The sequence below is a fragment of the Dipteris shenzhenensis genome, chromosome 6, assembly GCF_047967505.1.
Source record: "Dipteris shenzhenensis isolate YYH24624 ecotype China chromosome 6, Dip_SZ_1.0, whole genome shotgun sequence".
NCBI classification, from domain to species: domain Eukaryota; kingdom Viridiplantae; phylum Streptophyta; class Polypodiopsida; order Gleicheniales; family Dipteridaceae; genus Dipteris; species Dipteris shenzhenensis.
Genome location: NC_141601.1, coordinates 57,989,508 through 58,011,540, shown reverse-complemented (window position 1 = coordinate 58,011,540; position 22,033 = coordinate 57,989,508). Strand labels below are relative to the sequence as shown.

General features: G+C 45.9%; 1 protein-coding gene across 1 annotated transcript; it reads left to right on the top strand.

The window, feature by feature from the left end:
* Positions 1–1,481: 1,481 nt before the first annotated feature.
* Positions 1,482–21,534, top strand: LOC147901410 (Transducin/WD40 repeat-like superfamily protein). The gene is made up of 4 exons (XM_087375867.1): positions 1,482–2,081; positions 2,274–2,455; positions 2,543–2,738; positions 19,855–21,534. Exons 1-4 carry the CDS (start codon positions 1,959–1,961, stop codon positions 20,875–20,877), a joined length of 1,524 nt encoding a protein of 507 aa, XP_087231993.1. The 5' UTR covers positions 1,482–1,958; the 3' UTR covers positions 20,878–21,534.
* The last annotated feature ends 499 nt before the right edge of the window (positions 21,535–22,033 follow it).

Below are 22,033 nucleotides of genomic sequence, written 5' to 3'. Positions count from 1 at the left end.
TTTGTAGACATTGAAAAACCTTATGAGAAAACTGTGGCAAATTTCAGTGACAACTTTGACCACATTAACGAAGGTTTGCTTCGCCCACCAACAAACGGTTGTGAGCTTGCATTCTTTAAGCAAAGAAGCCTACACTTGAACACTGTAACAAACGAAAGAAAGTCCGAGAGGAAGAACTACGTAAGGCCAGATTTGTCCGCTAGTATAGAATATACAACTACACCATAGTGGCATTTGATTGTGTGTTGCCATATATGGTCTTCCCGATCAGTACCACCACAGATTTTTGAGAACGTCGGGAGCAATAGCACGTGCAAGAACATATGAGAGAACAACCAATCGAGGACACGCGAACATGATACCTCACAACCTATATGAGGTATCAACATGACAGCTCTCTCAATGTCTATGTCTTTGTAGGTAGCCTCCTAGACAAACAAAGGCTACATACGTATGAGATCACAGAGGAAGCCACTAGTAAAGATCAAACAAAAGCTAGGAATCCCATTGGTGAGGTTGGAGAGAATACTTCTGCAAACACGAAGAGTAATTCGGAGCTTTAGTGAACCCATCATCAACATGGAAAGGCGAAAGGTAGAAACAAGAGGGGCGATGTCAACCAAGGAGACGAATTGCATGCATGTGGAGCGCTACAAGCGGAGAGTGAACTTGCAAGGGTCGACAGTCGGGGAAATCTTCACTCTACGAATAAGGAAACAACACGTGAATGCCGCTTCACCACTATAAGCTCCCGTGAGGGCTACAACAACCAATCGAGAGCATACACGTATCGAAAGGAAGGGTGTAAGAAACCGTCAGAGCTAGAGCACCCAATGAAGACTACAAGTCTACCGAAAGTAAGGCTAATAAGGCTCAAAAGACGATAATAAGACTACACGCATGGAAAGTAAGGTTAATAAGGCTTTAAAAATGCTAACAAGACTACACACATACCGGAAGTAAAGCTAATAATGTTAAAAAGATGCTAACAAGTGGTGCTGAAATCCCAAGAGGACACCTTAACGATACCCTTCCCCACACAGGTCAAGCCAAAAATATATGAAGTTGAAGATACTTAAGTCATAATGCTAAATGAATCGTACTCTTTATTAGCATAGGTGCAGGCAGTGCTCTCCTTTGCACTTTTTTTCAAAAGTGTCCATCCAATTATTTTAGGCCACGTTTCGCCACTCATACTCCTAAACCCTAAACCCTTATAATTCTTCAAGTTTCGCCTCTCTCTCTCTCTCTCTCTTCCCAAATCAAGTCATGAGCATCCTCCTCAATTGAATATCAACGCTTCATAAAAAATCAAAATGAGTAAGGCGCAGACATTGAAGACTAAACCAACACAAGCAAGCAATCAAAGAAGCAAAGAATGTTAATCGCACTCCCTTATAATTCTTCATTATCTCAAATTAAATGTATGCCTGAAATTGTTCCTAGCAGCTTAGAGGGTCTCCTCGCGCGAGCCAGTGGCTCTAGGGAGCCCTACTAGTAGGATTTATTTGCAGCCCCATGGAGCTGGAGAGTTGGCTTAGCGGGGCTCCCTGGCAGTCAAATGCTAGCTTAGAGAGCTTGAAATGTGGGATTCTAGCCCAGCGTTGGACTGCTGGGAGGAAAGATCCTGTCCCATTGGTGGACAGGGGGACGAGATTGCAGGTTCAGGGGCTTCAAGGTACAATTTGGCCCCAGCTGTCACACACATGGGGACGGAATTCTTGCTGAGGTTGGAATGCTGGGCTCAGCAGCTCCCTCCATCTCCAGCAGCACGTGGGGAGCCTCGGGTACCCGGAAAGTACCCGGAATGGGCCTACAAGAACATATTCTCAGAGAGCACAATATGCATTCTCATGTAGGTCAATTTTCGGGCAATAATTTATTGGCCTAAAATATTTATTAGACAAAACGTGCGTTCCCTTCACGTAACACTTGATGTATTCCATCGTCCCAACTCTATGGAAGAGCGGAAGGCTCTCGCAGTTCAGCATGCTTGCCAAGCTCTGCGTCAACGTCACAGATTAGAGGAAGGCGCTCATGCTCCTGCTATCACCGCGCTTTCTCGAGCTCTTAGCTCCCAGGTCAGATGCCAGATTATACCTGGTAGGCTTTGTGTTTTGATCCTCAGGTGTTTTTTCCATAGAGCATTGTGTTTGACCCTGATCTATGATGCAAAAAAAGCTTAGGCTTAGTTCCCACCTTTTTAACACATAAATAGTATGAAAGTGCTCCGTCTTAGCTATGTGATCATTTTATTTTACCGTTCGTGGCAGGGTGCAGGCTTACAAGAGAAAGTACAGGCATTGCAGAACGAATTGGTGCAGTGTTATCGTGCACAATCACATGCATCAGAACAACTTGTGGAAGAAGTGGCAGCATCAAAATCGCTGAGAGCACAATTGTCCGAAAAGACTTCTCTTTTAGAGCAATGTCAAGCTGACTTCCAGTTGATCAGGTCTTTTTCGTAATCAAATCGAATACAAAATTGGAATTTGACGTTAAGGTTTCCAGGCTCCTCAAGTTACTAAAGAAGTCTTGGCAGGGAAAGGGCGTCGCAGGGGGAAGCAGTGTTGGAGGAAAGATCACGTGCACTTGAAATTTTGACACATGAGAACGCAGAACTTCGTGCACAGGTGCAGGTGCTTGAAGAGAAATCAAGGAAACTAGAACATGAGAATGAGATGTTACTGGATCGTTGGATGTCTCAGAAGATGCAAGATGCTGAGCGTCTGAATGAGGTGAGAACTTTGTGAAATTCGGAAATAAAGGACAACATATTATGTAAACGAGTGTATAATTATATTTGGGATATGATAGAATACATTAAAGTCAAAGAGGTTGGTACAAATAGGACACAATGGCTAGTGAAACCTTTTGAAAGGATGCGCACCATTAAGAAATTTAGCATGGTTTTTGGACACATTCAGATACGACACTTTAGACATGCTTTACAACGGGTGTCTTAAGCGTTTTAAAAATGGACACATGGCTTTTTTATTACAAGTACTTAATTAAAATTCTATATAGAAGTATACAATATATTGCTTTCGTTACTAACATAGCTAGAAGCTGCGAGATATCAGTAATTACTTAGAATTCAAATATCTAACACGTCACCTATTAAACTTTTAGCGTTAGAGTTCTATGCAAGATTATAAATATTGAAGTATGATAGATTTAATCTGTTAGAAATGACTCAACAGAGGGTACGCACAGCGAAAGACTGATAATATTGCCTAGGAGCTCACACAGTGTGGTGTGGGGTGTGGAATCACAGACTTCTTAACTTAATGTGCATAAATGTGCTAGCCAGTAAATAGACAATGCTCAGAAACAAATATAGAAGCAACTCTTTATATTTCCGTCCGTCCACAAAGTATGACATGATACAATAATAAAAGGTTCTCCTACTAGATGTCAAGCACTTCTAGATCTCTGAGCCCGCGTGCTCCACCTCGAGCAAATGTAGACTCTCTGTCTAGAGTGATCCTCTCCACCTTGCTGTACAGAACCTCAGCCTAGGTGGGCAGCCCTTCTCAATTTAGTCTGCAGCTTCTCTGTACCTCCTTCACATCCTGGATATAGGCACAAGGTTGGTCTAGTGCTGCTCCTATCTGTTGGCTGAAGTGCTGCTCCAGAAGATATAGAATGAGGACTGAATGGCCCTCTTTTATAGGCCCAGGGCCTGCTTGCAAAAACCGACCAGCAGCCTCAATCTGGCCGACCCAAACAGGCCGACCAGGCTGCTGTGAAACCGCCCTAAACGGGCTCTCATAACCAGGGCCCCTGTCCCACACAACTAGGGCTTTTGGCCCTCACTTCAAGGGCTGATGCCCTCCTATATATACAGGGTCCAGCCCCCCTGTGCCCTGCCATTTTCTTGGCATGGTAGGCTGGCTGGAACCAGCCCTACCAGCCCTATACCTGGCCGACCAGGCTGCTGGTAACCCCCGCCATGTTGCGCCTCTGCCAGGCCCTTCTCCAGCACTGTACAGATCCGTACACCCTCCAGATTTCAGCGCCATGTCATCGCGTCCAAGGATCTGCACAGTCCCGTACAGCCACGCGTCATCACCCGTACTTAGAGATGCTGCTGTTCTGTACTGTTCCTTCAGGGATCCTCCTCTCTTGGCTGTGAGGTGCTGCCCATGTGGCAGCCCCCTCCCTCTCTCTTCTCTGGGCATCTTCTGCCCTAGGTCTCCCTCCCCCACACTCTCCTCATATGGGGGCTTACAGATGGGGAGGTGACCATTCCAACATAATCATCATATGTATCGTGAGTGAACTCTGATACATCCATATCATAAAAGAAACACAAAAATGATGAAAGTCTTAAGTCACGTGCCACCAAGTCACAAATCACAAGTCACATGTGTCACGTCTAGTCTCTCATCCTAATTTGGAGTTTGCTACGTTGTTGCCACTGATGGATCCAAAGTCACCATCAATGATAGTGTTACCCTCACTATCATACTGTGGCTCCACTGCAAGCAGCTTCTCCTCCTCCTCCTCCTCCTTTCACTCCAAGTTTGAGCACGAAAGAGTATTTTGCGAATAATGGTCACAACCTCTGTCTCATCTCGGCACCCATGATGTCTCCCAGTGCCACATTGGATACTACAATCATGACCTAGTGTTCCTCCTTCACCACCTCTGCCTCTGTCCTCCCTTCTGTCCCTCTGGGCTGAAATAACTGCCTAGGATGTGAACGAGTCACTCATATGTCTATGGTCTCAAGCTTTCTTTGCAAGTGTGCATATATCTCCTCCTCAACTTCAGCTGGAGCATAAGTGAGCAGCTTGGGTATGTCGATCCTTGTAGGATCTAACTTGCAACAAAGTTGCTAATTGGTAACAAAGTTACTGGTTGTCCAATGCCATGCGATAGTCACGACTCAACTTTCAAGTTATAAAGCATGTGTCGTAAGAATGTTTAGATTCTAAAATCCAGATCATAGAACATACATGATATTGTATACATGATACATGCATTATTACCAAGCTACTTGCTTTGTACCTGCTTTTCAGCTTATTGATGTCCTCACATTGCAATATACTAAGCGTTTGAGCTGCCTTGTGCTTAACTCATTTCTTGTTTTTGTATGGATTAAAAAGTATGAACCCACATGCTCCTACTACACGTTTCTTTTGGTTCCAATTTGCAAGTATAAATCATCACCAGGTATAAGAGAACTAGAGATAGGTAGGGAAAGTACGTGTAACTACAAATCATGATTCATTATATTTTTTGAAAGCGTAATTTGAAAAGAATCAAGGCCTAAATTTTTTTACTGAATGGCAAAGACACATATCTCACCTGAGACAAAATATTGAGAACCAAAGCCCATACTCAAGGATGGAGAGCTTTCACAATGGCATCCATGTGACTCCAAAATGAGTGATCCAAGGATGTCTTCTGTACTGTCATGCTCTTTGACCTAGTAGAGTCAGGCCATTCTAATCACAATTGAGATGTCTATCGAAGAGCTGTATGCACTGCAAGAAGGTGCTTCAAAACAATGTACATGCATGCCAAGAGTACTCTCCTTCATATCAATCACCGCAAGACAACAAATAAAGGATGGAGAGTTTTTACTATGGCTTTGGTGTCACTCCAAAATGATGGGTCCAAGCACATCCTGTGTACTATCATGCTCTTTGACCCATTAGAGTTAGGCCACTCTAACCACTATCATATATTGGTATCCTCATGCCTTGGTACCTATTTCGTGAAAGCTGTTGATATTGGTAGAGGAGGTGCAATGGTTTGTTCGACATATTAAGACATAACATGTTAGACAGCCTTTAGACATGGGTGTCTTAAGCATCATAAGAATAAGTTATCTAAGACATGTCTTTTTTTAATAATTACAAACATATATTTTTGAAAGGATAAAGAAGTATACAAAATATATAGCTTCAGTTACTAGCATAGCCAGTTGCTACCAAATGTTAGTAATTACTTAGAATTGAGATATTTAACACATGTAACCTTAAACTTTTAGCTCTGGCGTTCTAAGCAAGATAGTCTGACTAGAGTGTATTGTCAAGGGCGAGCATGCAAATTCATGAACAAACTTTGATTTAATTGCTTGAATTAGGAACAGTTTGCAGTGCACATAGGGAAACCATGCTACTAACCATTCATAGCATGCACGAAGGAACAAATAAACAAATATGAATGAGGCCTCTACCTTGACATATCGCAGCTATTTTATAATGAACCATGAAAAGGAGATAATCAGTGGGGATTTGGACCAAGTAAACCACTGGATTTTAGGCAATAGGTATATGTGGTAGACTGAAGATTACTATGAGATATGCCCATGATTGAGATAATTTCTCTGCAAACCTTGAAGAAGTACCGATCATCCAAAGCTGTGGAATGGCAGAATTGCCAAATAATATCTTAAACTCTACCTCTGTCCAGCAAACAGATGAAATTTTGATGCAGAACAAGCGGTGGGGATTTGGACGACTACCCTAGTAGATTTTAGGCAACAGGTATCTGCAGTTGAATGAAGAATATTATGAGATATGTCCATGATCAAGGTAATTTCTCTGCAAGCAATGAAGGAGTACCAATCATTAAAGCTGTGGAATGATGGACTCACCAAATAATATTTGCCACGATCCAAGCAAACAGATGAAATTTCGATGCAGAACACAGTTGAATCACAACAGCCCTACCTCCGTGGTAAAAACTGCATCAACTAGAGGAGCTCAGAGTTTCACTGAGCAGTTGGAGAGGCTGGCTGGTGGCCAGAATCGTGGCGGAAAGGGTAGAGCCAGCAATGGTGTGATTTATGCAATAACAACAACCACATAAAAATGGAATTCAGGTGCTACGATTGATGATAAATTAATTGTAATGCCAGATGAGGTAGAAATTTGACAAATTGCAAAGTGATGTCAAAAATTGCAATTTCATTTCCAGGTGGTAGCCTGCATTTCAACAAAGGGTAATGGCATAAACATAAGTGAACACAGAGAATTCATGTCAGAGTTAGGAGTTTGCACAATATACGGACCAAGATGCACGGGGTCGAGCGAAATTGCATTTTTGAGGGAGTGGAACATGCATAGGAATGAACTCGGTTTTCCCATCATACCCATGTGATAATTTACCCAAATAGAAGTGGAAGGGCGTCATGAAACCGCAAGACTGATTCTTCTCCAAAAATTGGAGCTCAATTGCACAACAGCCAAAAAAAGGGGCAGCCATCCTAACCTGAGTATGAGCAAGCAAAGTGAGGATGCAAAGCCATTGATAAATTGAGATATTGCGACGTAAGTTAGAATAACATGGAGTAAACATAAGTGGACATAAAAAATCCATGCGAAGACCAAGAGGCACAGGGTCAAGCAAAATTGCATAGGATGGCACAGGGTCAAGCAAAATTGCATAGGATGCAAAGCCATTGCTAAATTGAGATATTGCGAGGTAAGTTAGAATAACATGGAGTAAACATAAGTGGACATAAAAAATCCATGCAAAGACCAAGAGGCACAAGGTCAAGCAAAATTGCATATTTCAGGGATTGTAACATGCTTGTGCTTTCTAAGTTAGAAATGTATTTTTGCCTCTTTGTAGAAACGATACATAAGTGTAAAGGGCCATTTAGCTTTTTATGTTTTAAATAAGAGAGAGAGAGAGAGAGAGAGAGAGAGAGAGAGAGATTCTAGTTTTTTGGAAGATTTTGTTTCTTGACTTGCTTGTTTATTTTTGCTTAGTCACCTGCTTCGTTTCTTCTTTATTTCTTGTTTTCTTTCTCTTTTGTTTATTTGACATATTTTAAGTAAGCACTGGGTTTGCCCAAGAGACTCCGCGGGTCTTTAGAAACCTAGTATAGCTGCTTATGCTTGGGCGCTGATGACGACATAAGTGTTGCTTTGCTTGCTAAGTATGTCTTCCTTTTGTTTTTCATAAAAGTTTTTGTTTACCTCTTTTTTCTTCTCTTTCATTTTCTCTTTTATATTCTTTGTAGATTTTTGATCTTTAGAACAACAAAAAATCTAAATTTGTATGATTGGACTTATTCTAGTCTTACAAAGGTATATATATTGTAACATGCATAGAAACAAAAACTGATTTCACATCACATCCATTTGATGACAACTGAAATAGAAGTGGAAGCATAGGCTGAAACCACAAGTTTCTTGTTGGGGTAGAGGGTCAGTACCCACCTGTACTCCCCAAATGGGGAGGCCGCAGGGGCTGGATACCCGTAGAATGTATAGGTGTGAGAGAGGCTACCATGTCGGCACAGGATCTTGGTGCCACATGGGCAGATCTAGGTGGAAAGAATAGTCTACATGGGCTGCCATGTGGGCAGCAGCTTGGCTACTACATGGGCAGCATAATGATCAGCCTTGTGGGCTTTCTATGGAGCTATATCCTAGGTCAGCAAGGAGGGCTGGGTAGGCATAATTGTGGACAGCCTTAGGAGCTGGATCAAGACCTGGCATAAAGTAGCCTAGGCTGGGGCTGAGGAGTGCTCAGCAAAGTGCCAAATGGAGGCTGTGTGGTTTAGCAGCAGAGATATCGATCTCAGAAGGCTCTTCAGCCCCTTCTCTCCCTTCCTATATTAAAATGGCAGCGGAAGATGCAAACAAACTGAAATTATAGAGCCACACAGAGAACACTAGAGATAACAAAATGTACCACCACTGATCTGCTGTAAATCAGCCCTTAAACCAGGGCAGCAACTGAAATACAAGATATCTTGAATAAGATAGAAAACAGGAGCTGCTGGAGAGGCTGAACTGAAGCAGAGAAAAAGGGGGAACACAAGAAAGCTGAAGCCTGAGAGCACGGAGGCAGGAGAAGCCTGAAACGAAGAGGCAGAGGCCTGGAGTGGGGAGGCAAGAGCCCTGAAGAGGCAAGATCTGCTGCGGGAGTGTGGGCAGCCAACTGAGCAGTTGAGAGGGGGCTCTGAGGGGATGGTCAGGAGCAGGCTGTATGCTGGAGCCTTGAGGAGCTGCAAGAAGTGTTGGAGGAAATGAAGGGAAGGAGGCCCTTTTATAGGGCAGGCCAAGGGGGGAAGTCGGCCACTTTGACTGGACCGACCAGCCTGGTCGGTCAGGCCAACTGGGCCGACCAGCTGGTCGGCCAGCCTACCCCCTCTGGCCCCCCTTGCTGCATGGGGGCTGGTCGGTTGGCCACGCCTGGAGATGCGGAATCTCAACACCCCCTCTCAGCTCCAGGGTGTGGCACAAGACCCAGAGAGCTGGTATGACGTTGGAGAAGGGGAGGAGAAACAGATTTGGTAAATATGTCGGCGACGTTGTCGGAAGTGGTGCTGAAGAGGAGCACAATGGTACCGTCAAGAACCTTCTCTCGCGTGTAGTGGTACTGAATTTCAATGTGTTTTGTCCGAGCATGAAAAACCGGATTGCGAGCAAGGGCAATACAGCTTTGATTGTCACAAAAAAGTGTGGTAGAAGTGGATTGCTGAAAACCACAATCGAGAAGAAGGCGCCGAAGCCACACAGCCTCACAGGTGGCACTACACATAGCCCGATACTCAGCCTCAGTGGAAGATAGGGCGACCGTGGGTTGGCGTTTACTGGACCAGGAGATAGCCGCAGAGCCAAAGGAGAAAACATAGCCCGTGGTAGAGCGGCGAGAATCGGGGTCGCCAGCCCAATCGGAGTCACTCCAACCTCGGAGAGTGAGCGGGGAAGGAGAGGAACCACCGGCAGCATAAAAGAGCCCGAAAGTAGAGGTCCCCTGAAGATAGCGGAGGAGACGTCGAGCAGCTTGCCAATGAGAAAGCGAAGGGGTTTGCATGAAGGTACTGAGGGTGCCGACAGAGAAGCCGAGATCCAGTCGAGTGTTAAGTAGCCAAAGAAGAGATCCAACAAGCTAGCGGTAAAGGGAGGCATCAGGATAAGCAGTGGACCCAGAAGCAGAGAGTTTAGCGTTGGGATCCATGGGAGAGGTGATGGGCCGACAGTCAGCCATGTGGAAAGTTTCGAGGAGCTCTTGAACATAGCGTTGTTGAGAGACAAAATACCCCCTCTTAGTCTGCCAAATCTCAAGACCCAAGAAAAAATGGAGAAGGCCCATATCCGTCATCTCAAATTCAGTTTGAAGAGCAACTTTAATGGCAAGGATATGATTGGTATGACTCCCGGTGAGGATTAAATCATCCACATAAAGAATGATGAAGGTATGAAGCTGTCCTTCATGAAAAAGATAAAGATTGGGATCAGCCAGAGAGCGAAGAAGTCCTTGGCGGCAGAAGAAGGTATCAATACGCTGATTCCAGGCCCGAGGAGCTTGCTTGAGACCGTAGAGAGCCTTGCGAAGGCGACAGACCATGAAAGGAGAACGAGAATCAATGAAGCCGGGCGGCTGATCCACATATACCTCTTCATGAAGATCACCATTAAAAAATGCAGATTTGACGTCCATTTGAAAGATGGGCCACTGATGGTGGGCGGCAAGAGCGAGGATCGTGCGGATGGTGCTCATCCGGGCGGTAGGTGCAAAGGTCTCCCCATAGTCGATGCCGGGTCGTTGGGCATAGCCTTTAGCCACCAGCCGAGCTTTATACTTGTCGACAGAACCATCAGAGGCGTATTTTGTTTTGAAAATCCACCGGACACCAATGACGGAACGATGTGAGGGACGAGGGACAAGGTCCCAGGTGTGGTTCCGAAGAAGAGCATGAATTTCCGCTTCCATAGCCTGTTTCCAATGAGGCTGGGCCAGAGCCTGAGGAACGGTAGTGGGCTCACGAGTGGCGAGGATGCGAGACATAAGGGCATAATTGACATGAAGGGGATCAGAAGAGGACGGTGGGAGATGGCGATGAGAGCGATGAGGCCCATCATCAGGGGGTGGTTCGGAGTAGGGATCCTCAAGACCGGAGGAGCGGAGAGTATCAATGAGCCATCGCGGAACACGTACCGAGCGGGGTTCCAAAGGAGGAGCAGACGAGGGTGGAGCCGGAGAAGGAGGCGGAGGAGAGAGAATAGGAGGTGATGTACCAGGGGACGAGGCAGGTGGAGGGAGAGAGAGCTCCGGGGCATCGGACGGATCTCCAAGAACAGGAGGAGAGTCGGAGGATGTCGGAAGGACCTGCTCGTCGAAAAGAACATCCCTGCTCACGGAGATAATGCGGCGGCGAGGATCATAGAGGCGATAGCCAGTGGAGACGGAGTTGTAGCCTACGAACAAGAGCTTGTGGGACTTAGGATCAAGCTTTCCACGATCAGATTTAGGAATATGAACATAAGCATCACAGCCAAATACTCGAAAATGGGAAACATCGGGCTTAGATCCATAGTAAGCCTGATAAGGGGTCATGCTTGGGACTGCTGATGTCGGAGAGCGGTTAAGAGTATGAATGGCGGTCATCATGGCCTCGGCCCAAAGAGACTGAGGGAGTTGACTGTGAGTGAGCATGGTCCGAGCCATTTCAACACCGGTACGATGTTTACGTTCAACCACACCATTATCAGAAGGGGTACCTGTGTTGGCAAATTCCCGTTTGACACCATGACTACTCAAGAACCGATCAAACTCGAGAGAGGTGAATTCACCACCTTTATCAGCACGAAGAATTTTGAGGGAGTGATTGGATTCTTTTTCCACCATGGCTAGCCAGGTCTGGAAACGACTGAAAGCCAGATCCTTGTGGGAAAGAAAATAGATCCAAGAGTAGCGACTGAAATCATCAACAAGGAGCATGTAGTACGAGGCTCCCCCAAGGGACATAATCTGCATAGGGCCACATAGGTCGAGGTGAACAAGACCAAGCGGAACAGTGGCACGGCGAGAGGCATGATGAGCGAACGGCTCGCGATGTTGTTTGCCCAATATGCAAGAGGGACAGAGACCTTGGCGAGTGCCGACGTTAGGGAGGCCGAGGACAAGCTGATCACGGAAAGCACGATGAAGAGCATCAATGTGTAAATGGATAATGCCAAAGGTCGCCAAGAGAGGTTCCTGTAAGGGAGGGAAGGGCAACAAGCTTGTAGATACCATTAGTAGAATGGCCGGTCCAAACCGGCTGTCCGGTGGCACGATCGCGGATGGTGACAGAGGCTGCTTCAAACTCAACTTTCATATTGTTTTGACAAATCTGATGAACCGAAAGGAGATGAAAGCCGAGAGACGGAACATAAAGAACACGAGAAGAGTGTTTACCCCCTTTGCCATCAGGAATAATATCAAGAGAGCCCTCTGAATGAACAGGAATAGAGTGCTTATCGCCGATGCAGACACGACCAGAATGAGGAGTGAGATCCTGGAGCAGTGAGGAGGAGGGGGTCATATGCCGAGAGGCCCCACTATCAACAATCCATTCACGAGCATCGGAGCTATGGAGAGCCAATGACTCTGCTGCAGGAAGGGGGACCGAATTCAAGAGCTCAAGGTGAACAAAGGCAGGAGTAGGGGTAAGGGAAGCATCAGCCGCAGCGGCCAGAGGTGCGTCAGCTCGTTTGTGTTTGCGGTATGGACAATTGCGCCAATAATGGCCAGGAGTGCCACAGTGATTGCAATTACCTTTGGGAGCAGGACGGTCACTGGAGGGATCTGAAGGAGATGAGTTATTGGCAGAGGACGGGGCATTCTTGGATCGTGATTTGGGACGATGGGCCACAAGAGCCTCAGAAGAACCATCAGAGGTTTTAGTGAACTGTTCCTCCTGATCCATCATCATGGGGACAAGTTCCTCTCAAGTGATGGTGCTGAGGCGGCCAGAGGTAATAAGAGAAGAATAGAATGCTGCATATCGACTGTCAGTAATAACATGAGATAAGAGAGTAATAGCCATATCTTCGGAGGAGATAGCCTTGCCTGCATGGAGGATGTCTTGATGCATGCTCTGCATTTTGTTGATGTGGTCCCGTATGGAAGGAGAAGTAGTTGGATCGAGGCGACGAAGCTGAACTTCCAAGGAAATACGTTTCATGGGAGTGACGCGAAGATACATGCCATCAAGAAATTCCCAAATAGCACGTGCAGAAGTAAGATGCTTGATATGATTGAGAACCCCTGGTTGACAATTGAGAAAGATGAACGAGCGTACACGAGCATTCAATTTATCCCAGATAAGAGAAGCATGTGGCTCCTCCTCAGGTGACGGACGAGGGATCCCGGGATCAACAAACTCAGCAAGATCATAAGATTCCAATACAGACGCCATCTGAATTTTCCAAAGAGAATAATTGGTCCCATCTAACTGCCGAGCATCTGGAAATGTAGGAAGAGTGGGAATACGTACAGGCTTGTCAGACTCTTGAAAGAAACTGGACATAGGGGATACGCGAAGATCCGGAGTAGAATCCTTTGTTTCATCAGCCATAACTGAAAACAGGGAATGGACAGCAACAAGGGGCTGAAGAGAAGATCAAGGTCTAGAACAGGGCCAATCTCAACAATCGAACCCAAAGATCAAGAGCCAATAAGTTCTGCCAGAAACCCCTGAATAAAGTCGTACGGGTGAAGACGGGAGCCGACCCGATGCGCGATGAAGGAAGGGGGGGAGAGGCTCTTGATGAAGCAGTAGGCTGCTATTGATAACCCGGCGTTCGGGAGGAAAATATGCTATATAGGCAGGGGAGAAGGGACGGGAGAAGAAAGCTCTGTAGTCAGTGGGAAGGAGAGTTGCTGACGAGGACAATATAGAAGTTCCCAGATCAGAGAGTAACCTGGTGCTCTGATACCATATTAAAATGGCAGCGGAAGATGCAAACAAACTGAAATTATAGAGCCACACAGAGAACACTAGAGATAACAAAATGTACCACCACTGATCTGCTGTAAATCAGCCCTTAAACCAGGGCAGCAACTGAAATACAAGATATCTTGAATAAGATAGAAAACAGGAGCTGCTGGAGAGGCTGAACTGAAGCAGAGAAAAAGGGGGAACACAAGAAAGCTGAAGCCTGAGAGCACGGAGGCAGGAGAAGCCTGAAACGAAGAGGCAGAGGCCTGGAGTGGGGAGGCAAGAGCCCTGAAGAGGCAAGATCTGCTGCGGGAGTGTGGGCAGCCAACTGAGCAGCTGAGAGGGGGCTCTGAGGGGATGGTCAGGAGCAGGCTGTATGCTGGAGCCTTGAGGAGCTGCAAGAAGTGTTGGAGGAAATGAAGGGAAGGAGGCCCTTTTATAGGGCAGGCCAAGGGGGGGGAAGTCGGCCAGTTTGACTGGACCGACCAGCCTGGTCGGTCAGGCCAACTGGGCCGACCAGCTGGTCGGCCAGCCTACCCCCTCTGGCCCCCCTTGCTGCATGGGGGCTGGTCGGTTGGCCACGCCTGGAGATGCGGAATCTCAACATCCTACTCCCCTAGTTTTCTTTCTTTCACCATCCCTAACTTTGGAGAGTCTGGGAAACTAGATGGGACAAATTACCCTATCTGGAAGATGAAGATCCAGAGTCATTTAGTGGCTCAGAAATTGTGGAAATTGACAACGGGAGCGGAGGCGAAGCCAGAGGATATGGTGGACAACAAGGGGGAGATACTTCTACCAGTAGATGGAGAGGAGCTCAAAGCTTGGAAAGATAGAGATGCCCACGCCTTGGCATTGATCATAGGGACTACAGCGGACTCTGTGCTTCCTCACATCCAGATGACCGACACATCAGTAGTGATGTGGGCCATTTTAAAGGATGTGTACAAAATAGATAACACATCCCGGATCTTGCTTCTTCAGCATCAGCTCTACAACTTGGATATGGATGAAGGCGATTCGGGACATAACCACTGGACGAAGGTCAAGGTGGTAAGGGATCAACTAGCATTGGTTGGTCAGAAGGTGGACTCCTGCCAGTTGGCCTTGATGGTACTGAGGAGGCTACCTTGGAGTTTCAAAAGCTTCGTTACGACTGCGACAGTAGGATAAAATACCAAACCTCTGACTTTTGAGGAATTGGGTCCATTACTGCTCTAGGAAGAAGCTAGGGAGAAGCTCTACAACAATGACAAAGATGACAAGGCGTTGCTGGCAAAGGATTACGCTGGCAAAGGGAAGGGCAAGCCTAACGTTGGCAAGTCCAAGAAGGATGACTTTGATGACGTGGACACTTCCAAGAAGCAGCAGAAGAAAAAGTGCTTTGATTGTGACACGCTAGGCCATTTTGCGAAGGATTGCAGAGAGAAGGCAGATCAGAAAAACAAGGAGGAGTCCGACTCAGATTTCGAGGGTAACACAAAAGCCAAAGCTAATGTGGTAATCGAAGAACTGCTCTTGGTGACATCTCCATGTGTTACTAAGGTCAGATATGCCGACCTAGAAGCCACAGTGAAGATGTCTTACATTGAGATGTGGGCCAACGGGGAGTCAGGAATCTTTGTGAAGGTGAAGGACAGCATGGAGTGCTTGGTATCTTCCTGGTGCGTGGCTGTTGATATTGACACGAGGGTGGATTCCATGGAGTGCCTACGCTTTCATGTTCAAATGGATGCTGTAATTCAGAAGGGGGCAGTACAGGATTGCACAGGTTATTGGTATGTGCCTCGATGAGGTGCATGGTTTGCTTTCAGAGCAGGCACACAGGCAGTAGGACGATCTGGGTTAGCTGACGAAAAACCACCCCTGTATGGCGAGCTATATAGCGACTGAGGCTGGGTCAGCTGACGAAAACCCCCCCTGTACGGCGAGCTATATAGCGGCGGAGGCTGAGCGGCGGGGAGGCTGAGCGGGGGGGGGAGAGAGAGAGAGAGAGAGAGAGAGAGAGAGAGAGAGAGAGAGAGAGAGAAGTAGAATTTATTATCATCCTTGGGGGGCCAAAAATGACCCATGGGACCTAATCATCAGTATAAAAATCTACTCTGATGTGGAGGGGTCAAGAATTTTCAAGTTCTTGACGGTACGAAAAAAGACGGGTGACAAGATCCCAACGTTGCCAGAGGGGCAATGGCCTATCCCAATATAGGGAGAATCTGCTTCAAACTTGGAGAACTTGAAATACAAAAAACACTCCTCTAGAGTGCACAGAATGCAACTTTGATGAGGACACCTGTGAACACATAGAGCTGATCCGAAAGGCCTGAGAAACAGTTCAAGCCACAACGAAGGCCTCAATGGTACCCACATTTACGTTGTCGACCACTGTGCGAGGCTTATGATGAGGCTAGTGCTGTCCATGGTCATGCAACATTATTGCATGCGAGAGATGAACTACGAGGTGTGAGAGCTGAAAGATGGAGCTAAGAATACGAGAGATGAGCTGAGTGAAAGCTGAGAGATGAGAGCTGAAAGGTAAACTGAAAAGAGCTACGAAAGAAACTGAAAGAGTTGCTGAAACCAAACACCCAAATCTCCGCCGTTTGTTGGACAAACTCTGGTTGAAGTGCTGTGTGGAGACCTCTTCTTGAATCGCGAGCTGGTATGGCTATTTTGCTGCTGCTGTATGGTGATCTCTGGAGCAGGGGCAGATGCTTCACAACGGGCCGGAGCTGAGGTTGGATGCAGGGGAACTGAATGGGGAAAGAAGGGGGTGAGGGCCCCTTATATAGACCTCCCAAACTAGCCATCTGGCCAGCCAAATAGGCTGACCAATAGGTTGGGTTGGTTGGTTGGTAGGGCCCTAAAAGCAGCCCTACTGGCCGACTTTGGGGGCGGCTAAGGCTGCCTAGAAAGGCGCCTATTCTAGTCCCCTCCTTAGTCATTAGGCTAGCCTTTGGGGGCCCCTTTGGAGCTCCTATCCTAGGCTAGGACCTAGACAACTAAATCTAAGAAGAAACACTAACCTACTAAGTTCTCTAGTCGGTACCATTGAACAAGGACTTGACTGAAGGTGGAGAGACTGACCTACGCAGCTCGTGCCTGACTGTCCGTGGACTACGCTCACAAAGGGGTCACGGCATACGACGACATCACCTATAAAAGGATCTATTAAGCACTTGATGACGTAGCCCGTGTGTCACAATGCACCCAAGTAAGTGCAAGGGTGCGTGTGACATTCTGTCCTTCCTAACTTGGCGGTAACTGCATTACTTCCAAGTAGTCCATTTCGTCTAACCATACCGCCTCATTGGTCCCTCGATCTAAGAACTTGGTGTAGAACTCTTGAATGCCTTGTCCTGACCCATGCTTTCACTCATGGAGAAGAATGTGTTGTGGCTCTATAATTTCCGTGTCCTCGATCACTTCGGGTTGTGGCTCATCTGAGATGTCGCTGAGTGCTGGTATGATGGAAGGCTTCAACCTTGATACGTGGAAGACAATATGCATAGTAGCCGCAGACGTCATTGATCTTCTTAATAATCGGTAAGGGTGTAAAGCTTGTGAAGGATAACTTGGGGCATCGCTTGCCCACCTGTTTCAACCTTTTTTTGATAAGGGGTTCCACAAAATCGTCTTGAAAAGGACCAACCAGTTGCCTTCTTGTGGGAGACCTTGACTTTTTGGCAGATTTGATGACTTTGTAGATAGATGTAAACATTCTCTGCATCTTGGGCCAATAAACTTAGAGTTTTGACTTCTCCAATGTACTGTTGATGCCTCAATAGCCACTTGCGAGGGAGTCGTGGGCATCACGGAGAAGCACCAGTCGTTTGTTTTTAAGTGCACACGATATGTTCTTGTACCAACTTGAACTGAATAAATAATTACCGGGGGAACGAGAGTGGTGGCCAAGTGGAAGTGAGTGCCAAGTAGATAGGATTAGATGTCACATCAAAGGTGTACAATAGGGGGTGGATGGGGACTTATATAGTCCCTCCACATTTTCCATCTAAAAGGCCTTTAAAGGGCCTCTAAATTGGCCCTTTTCCCCCTTCATTACAGCCATCTCTTCCCATAGAATTTTGCCCTTAAAATTTCATAGTATGGCTGTCCAAAAATGCAGCAAACAGCAACTACTAATCAGCCCGGTAGGAGATAGGGGTGGTCCTGGACAATGCTTTTTGGCTGCCAGGAATTTTCATCCTCAGGGAGTTCTCGCCACTTGATAAGATACTCTACGTAGGCCTTGTTTCGGAGTACATGGTCTCTAAAACCCATGATGCGCTCCAGAACATAGAAAATGTGGCCCTATTCATCCATAGGTGGCAACTCAGGAAGAACATGGACATGCTGTCCCACATGTGGTTTCAGCAAAGACACATGGAAAACATCATGGATCTTGGAGGGTATTGGGTAGCTCCAACTGATGTGCTACCTCTCCAACCTTGCGGATGATCCTGTAAGGACCGTAATACCTATGAGCAAGCTTTGTGTTGGTATAACCTTTCAGTGAGGCATAATGGCTCTTATGGAGACGCAAATGCACATAATCTCCCTCTTTGAAAGACAAATATCTCCTGTGTCCATTTGCATATTTCTTCTGCTTGGCTTGGGCATCCTGCAGATTCTTTTTTGCCAACTGCAGAAGGGCATCGATCCTCTCCAAGAGATTCCGTGCTCGCTGATTTTCATTGTTCACCTTTTCCGATTGTCCATCAGTCTCAGGATGGTAAACAGTGCTAGGTGTGAGTAAAGTACCCACTACTGTAAATAACTCTTGCCAAAAGTGACCCACAAATTTTGCATCTGTGTCACTGACAATTTCTTGAAGGAAACCATGATGCTTAAAGACATGCTCAATGAATTGCCAAGCAACCTGTGATGCTGAATACCGGGTCTTAGTGGGTATGATATATTGACTCAGATTGGCATGGAGATGTTGATTACAACAATTTACTGCAGTAATTGTTTCTTGCTTGGATTTCTTGGTCAAGCAAGAAGCAGGAGACGGTGGCTGTGTCATTCATAGAAGCAGCAGTAAGAGTGGCTCCATGTGAGGCTGTCTGGCTTAGGTAGGTGTTAGCAGATTTAGGACACACATAGGATGATCATTGATCCAGTGTGATAGCCAAAGTTGCATTGCTATAGCATACAATCTTCCAGTATTGAGGTGGATTGTCATTTCATCCAGAAGCTGATTGAGGATGGTGTGGTGGAGCTTGTTCATTGCTCAACAACGGAGAATGTAAGTGTCCTGCTGATGAATGCAATTTCTCGGGGAGCAGCTGGAGTATTTACTTCAGCGTATGGGTACAGGCTCACAGCTGGACACAGAGTGGGTGTTGAAATAGGGAAGTGCCTTCTTGTGAGCCCTATCTGGGGAAAATAGGCCTGCTGGAGGGTGTTTTATGTAGATGTTATACCCTGTTTTGGGTCAGGCACCTGGGGGAGGGAATCCTTTGTAATTAGGTTTTATAGGGCTGGCACGTGGGGGAGGGAATCCTTTGTAATTAGGTTTTATAGGGCTGTCAAGCCCTGCTTTGGTGCAGCATGAGCTGCAGGAGGCTGCAGTACAGCAGGCCCCCATGTTATGGAAAAAACCCTGCCTTGGGTTCTTTATATAGGCTGCAGGCCAGTTCACCAGCAGCCAGTCAACCGGCCAACCAGTCTGGTCAGCTCACAGGTGAGCCTACAGACTGGCAGTCCTGCCTATATAAACCTCTCCCGCCCAGCCTCTCAGGTACAGCTTTTCTGACTTGCAATGCCTCATTTGAACTCGTTCCTGGCTACCCAAGCTTACCTAAGCCTCTCCTTGAGGCACATGGAGGTGGAGATCTGGTGTCCTTGTCTTCATTGCAGCCCTACTGTGACAGTCGTAAACAAGGTTCACTATTTTGTATGCTGCAATAAATTTGCAGTTCAGTTCACTGTGTGTTTTCTGAGTTCTGGTTGAATGTGTGGAGTGCATTTGTTGTGAACTCTCTATCCTAGGCAAGTCTTTTCTCTTTTTTTCTACTGTAAGTGCAAGCCACTTTTCTATCAGAGCAGTTCATATGTTGTTTGCATGAAATTTATATAATTTCTTGTGAGTGTACAAAAATGGTACTTCTTAAGGTTTGCAGAAAATTACATTGCCAATGACTTGAAGTGACATTTGGTGAGTTTTGCAGGCAAATGCAATGTACGAGGATCTCATAGAGAGAGTGAAAGCTGGTAGATTGGAAGAGCTTGCAAGGCAACAGGTGGATGGCATTGTAAGACACAGTGAAACTGGAGCTGAAGATTATGTAGAATTAAAGAACCCAACGGTACTGAGACACACATTACAGGGGCATGAAGGAGGATGTTGTGCAGCCCAATTTGAGCATAACAGTAAGGTTTTGGTTAGTGGTGGAAATGACCGACTTGTCAAAATCTGGGATACAGATTTAGGTACCTTAACAAGAATGCTTTCAGGTTGCTTAGGTTCTGTTCTTGATTTGGCACTTCCTTCAGACAATAAATTTGTCCTTGGTGCTAGTAGTGATCAGAAGCTCTATTTATGGGACATTCATTCAGGGAGAATTCAACATACACTAACAGGCCACACAGAGAAAGTTTCTGCAGTAGATGTCAGCAAGCTATCAAATAGTAGGGCTATTAGTGCAGCTTATGACAGGACCTTAAAGATATGGGACCTACGGAAAGGTTATGGGATCAACACTATTGTTTGTCATAGTAACTGTAATGCTGGATGTTTAAATATTGATGCATCTTTAATATGTTCTGGCCATATGGATGGTAATCTTCGTTTCTGGGACACTCGCACAGGGAAGCTAGCCAATGAAATAGCAGCACATGCACAGGGAATAACTTCTGTGTCAATATCTCGTAGTGGCCACACGGTTTTGACAAGTGGCAGAGACAATGTGCATAATCTGTTTGACGTGCGCACCATGGAGATTTGTGCCACATTCAAAGCTCAGGGTTACAGAGTGTCAACATACTGGAATAGATCATGCATAAGTGCTGATGAAAATTATATCGCTTCTGGTTCTGCTGATGGTACGGTTCTTGTTTGGGGCAAGAGGAAAAATGATGTGGAGAGCGTCCTGAAGGGGCATTCCAGTCCTGTGATAGCTTGTGCATGGAGTGATGTTGGGAAACCATTGGCTACTACAGACAAAAATGGGTTTATCTGTCTATGGCATTGACTGTGGAAAAAGTATTGTTCAGACATTCTTCACCATTGATTTATACGTTTATGGCATTGACTGGGGAAAAGTATTGTTCAGGCACTTCTCACCAGTGAGTGGAATACAAAATAAAAGCTGCTTTGCATGTTGCGGTAGTGCTGTAGCTTTTTGCAAAGCTTGTAATCTTCATGCTAATGGTCAAATGGTGTTGAAAGATAGCTACAGAGAGCCGCTTTGATCACCCGCTTCCTTCATGATGCCGCTCTTAAGTCTCTCCCTTACACCAAATCCACCCGCCCACCATCTATTGGATAGGTTACCTGTAATCTGGTATGATGATGAGTGTAAGACATGGCACCGTCAACTCACATTTAAGACCAATCATCACCTTCCGACTGAGACGGAGACCAAACAAGAACATTACCGTCTGGTCAGTCGGAAGAAGAGAAATCTCATCTATCAAAATGAGGAATTGCTAAACATTCTGTTTACCTAGTGGAGTTGGAACGGTTTCCCAACCCTGATTCCAGGTCAATGCAGGATCGAGGAAAGGCCAACCCATGTTAAGTCTGGAGCCATGAAGAGGTGTTTCAGACAGTTGCGTTTTAATCTGAACCAGTGCGATCTGTCTGTTGGAATCATAGTTTAGTTGCTACGGGATTTGTAGCCTATATGGAGGATAGTGAAAGCACATTGCGTTGTTCATTCTATTGTTGATGTAAGGCTGTGTAAGGCCAGTCAAACAAGGAGAATAAAGTGCAGATGTCTATTCTTTTGTATACTTTGAGCTTTTCCACTGTCGTAATCTCAATCTTTTGAGTGTTGTAATGCGTGAAGATATTTGGCGTAATTTAGTTCCTCTTAGTTCGATACAAAATTTAGTGAGTGTGTGTATAACACCAACACTTTTTGGATTCTGTTGAGGAGGGATACTGCTCAATTGTTTGAGCAGAATGGAGCAGTATATTCTGTGTTGGGGTTAAGTGGCATGTCTATGAGGTTTTTACTGGATTTGGAAAACACCAAGGAGGAAGAGGTTGGAGTAGAGTATTTGGGTGCACCTCTCACAGGGTGTGAATTATTCACATTGTTATGACTCCTGCAGAGAGAAAGCAGGGACTTCTTTGATATTCTGGACTTCTCGTAGCCAACATTGAAAGTGCAATCTGAGGTG

What these genes read in the sequence shown, in the direction of transcription:
- LOC147901410 (XM_087375867.1), top strand. Translation starts at nt 1,959, where the DNA reads ATGGAAGAGCGGAAGGCTCTCGCAGTTCAGCATGCTTGCCAAGCTCTG. An exon ending in CTCGAGCTCTTAGCTCCCAG is followed by an intron (nt 2,082 to 2,273) that starts GTCAGATGCCAG and finishes CGTTCGTGGCAG; the next exon opens with GGTGCAGGCTTACAAGAGAA. An exon ending in GCTGACTTCCAGTTGATCAG is followed by an intron (nt 2,456 to 2,542) that starts GTCTTTTTCGTA and finishes AAGTCTTGGCAG; the next exon opens with GGAAAGGGCGTCGCAGGGGG.